The sequence below is a fragment of the Papaver somniferum genome, chromosome 1 (genome assembly GCF_003573695.1).
Source record: "Papaver somniferum cultivar HN1 chromosome 1, ASM357369v1, whole genome shotgun sequence".
In the NCBI taxonomy this organism is placed as follows: Eukaryota; Viridiplantae; Streptophyta; class Magnoliopsida; order Ranunculales; family Papaveraceae; genus Papaver; species Papaver somniferum.
The window spans coordinates 238,905,119-238,907,447 of NC_039358.1; the positions used below are offsets into that span (position 1 = coordinate 238,905,119).

General features: G+C 36.2%; 1 protein-coding gene across 1 annotated transcript; it reads right to left on the reverse strand.

The window, feature by feature from the left end:
* Positions 1-1,232: 1,232 nt before the first annotated feature.
* Positions 1,233-2,084, reverse strand: LOC113273838 (RNA polymerase II C-terminal domain phosphatase-like 4). The gene has a single exon (XM_026523435.1). The coding sequence runs from the start codon at positions 2,082-2,084 to the stop codon at positions 1,233-1,235; it is 852 nt and encodes a 283-aa protein (XP_026379220.1).
* Between the last annotated feature and the right edge of the window lie 245 nt (positions 2,085-2,329).

Below are 2,329 nucleotides of genomic sequence, written 5' to 3' on the forward strand. Positions count from 1 at the left end.
GATCTTCCACCCTTCGTGTATCAATAGCCTGTAGCCGGGTACGATAATTAACAACCATCTCTCCCCATAGCAATCTGGGATTTCTGGAGGATTTCCAACCTCCATCCCATAAGGATCTGGGACGTGCGTGGTGGTTCATGTGTTTCAGATCCAAATCCAAAGTACTGGTCAAGGTTCTTGCAAAATCTAACACAACAAACAACATAAAAATGCATCCTAAATTAGTAATCGCACCATAACCGTCACATGCAATTGTAACATATATGTAAGAAACATGTAATCAAATTCTCACCGAGTAACAAAAACTTTATACCAACGTATGAAAAAAGACGATCTTATTTTGTTTGGTAAAGCTATACAAAGAATACTGTTCTCTAGATACAAAGCAACAGTTGCTAAAACCATTTTAAAAATTGAACTCTAAGAATTAAATGCAAAACACACAATATGAAAGATACAAATTTGATTTTTCTGAGAAGCCGATTTTTTTCATGGTTAGGATTTCTCTACTTTGTTAGCATCACAATTGCAAAATTGAAGAATAACATTTTAGTTCGCACTACGTACATGGGTTTCATCTTTGCAATAGATAATTCTTTGACTGAAAAGGAAAAACCGAAAAGAGAAAAAAACAAACGGGTTTCCAAAGTTGGGGCAAAAGGAGTCTTGACTCTATTGACGACTTTAAATGTCCGTGTTTGGAGTGCCACCGGTTCAAAGGAGCTTTTTTTTTTCCCTACCAACTGATTGTCGAATTTCTATCACTTCATTTTATTGTTATTGACAAAACAATTCGTTGAAGTACTTTCTATTCAATCACTATGGACGTGAAGAAGAACTGCTTCTTCCTTTTTTCTTGCGATGGTATTAATTTGGTCGTTTAGTGTGTGTTTGGAAATCGCATACTTATTTATCCACCATGAAGAGTCGTGTCGGTAAAACCCATCTTCCCATACACTCTGCAAACTGACAGTCGTATGGTTGAATCTTTTCATATATTCAGTTATGCGACAATGAGTCTGTAACGATAAGACGCGTCAATTCCATTGGCCAGTTAATTGCTGACGATGCTGCCACATGGCTTTCTAAACTTTAAGAAAACTCAAAATTGAATTTGGTTGCGCCACATCAGCATTAAGATTCCCCTTTATATTAAGAAGTATATTGATTAATTAATAGAAGTTGATCCAGGCACAACTTTACTTTTAACAATTTCCTGCACCTTTCCTAGACTACTTTCTAGACGCCTTCAAGACTGGCCTTACATCTACAGTATCGACATATTCTTGAAGCTCAACATCAGTCTGTGGAATGGGGAACAACTCAAAAAAACTCTTATGAACACCTTGAAGAACTTCTGAGATTGATTTTAGGGCTTCATCTACATCACCAAAACCTTCTTGGTCATCTTTCTTCAATTTATGTCCTCCATTTTCTTCAGTGAAGTACGTATATTTATCTATCTGTATCAAATTATTCTGGTGCTCTTCCCACACATACTTGTTATCATCGATTATTATCGTGTTCTTCTCGTCAGGTCCGGCCAATATATCCATATTTTTTCTATTTTTAATCGTGGAGTCATCCTTCGACACAATCGAGTTAAAGATAACCCCATCTGGATCAAGTAATTTTCCCATTACTTCTGCATAAAACCTTGTGCCCATCGTATACAAGAATAATTCAAACCTGTCACTGAGTTGTTTAAGAAATTCCCTTGTGTAAGGCCTCAGTTTTACGTATATTGCCCCCATATACTTATATAAAATATCTCCATTCCTACAATTATCGTCCTGCATGGACGAAACAACAATTGCTTTCTTGTCGAGATAATCTTGATCATCCTTTGATACGTCACAAATTCTCACGGAGTGGATTAAGGTGTGATCCAAGTCAAGAACCAAAGAGAGCTTCTTATTCTCAAAAAAACATCTCTTGTACGTAGTACCTAACATCCTACTACGTTGAATCAACCGTTTGTTTTCTTCTGCGTTATAACTCATCAATTGTTTGATCTTCATTCTCTTTAATATTTTATGTGCTTCTTTGAGTCGACCTTCATAAGAATGAACTAAAGTAGTCATCTTCTCTCTGTCTTCTAAGTAGTATAGCATGATATGTAAGCACTTCTTTTTCTCTCTTTTCTTCTGGAGAAACCTTGGGATATCTTTCTGATATTTATTTGCTTACGATGATATATATAAGTGCTGGATATAATTAATAGAAAGTGATGGGTCGGTGAATGCCATGATCATTCCTTGTTGGATTATGAATTCCTGCCTATACGTTTAACAATTTCTCTTGAGAGAGGCCGATCTAATAAAGGGCC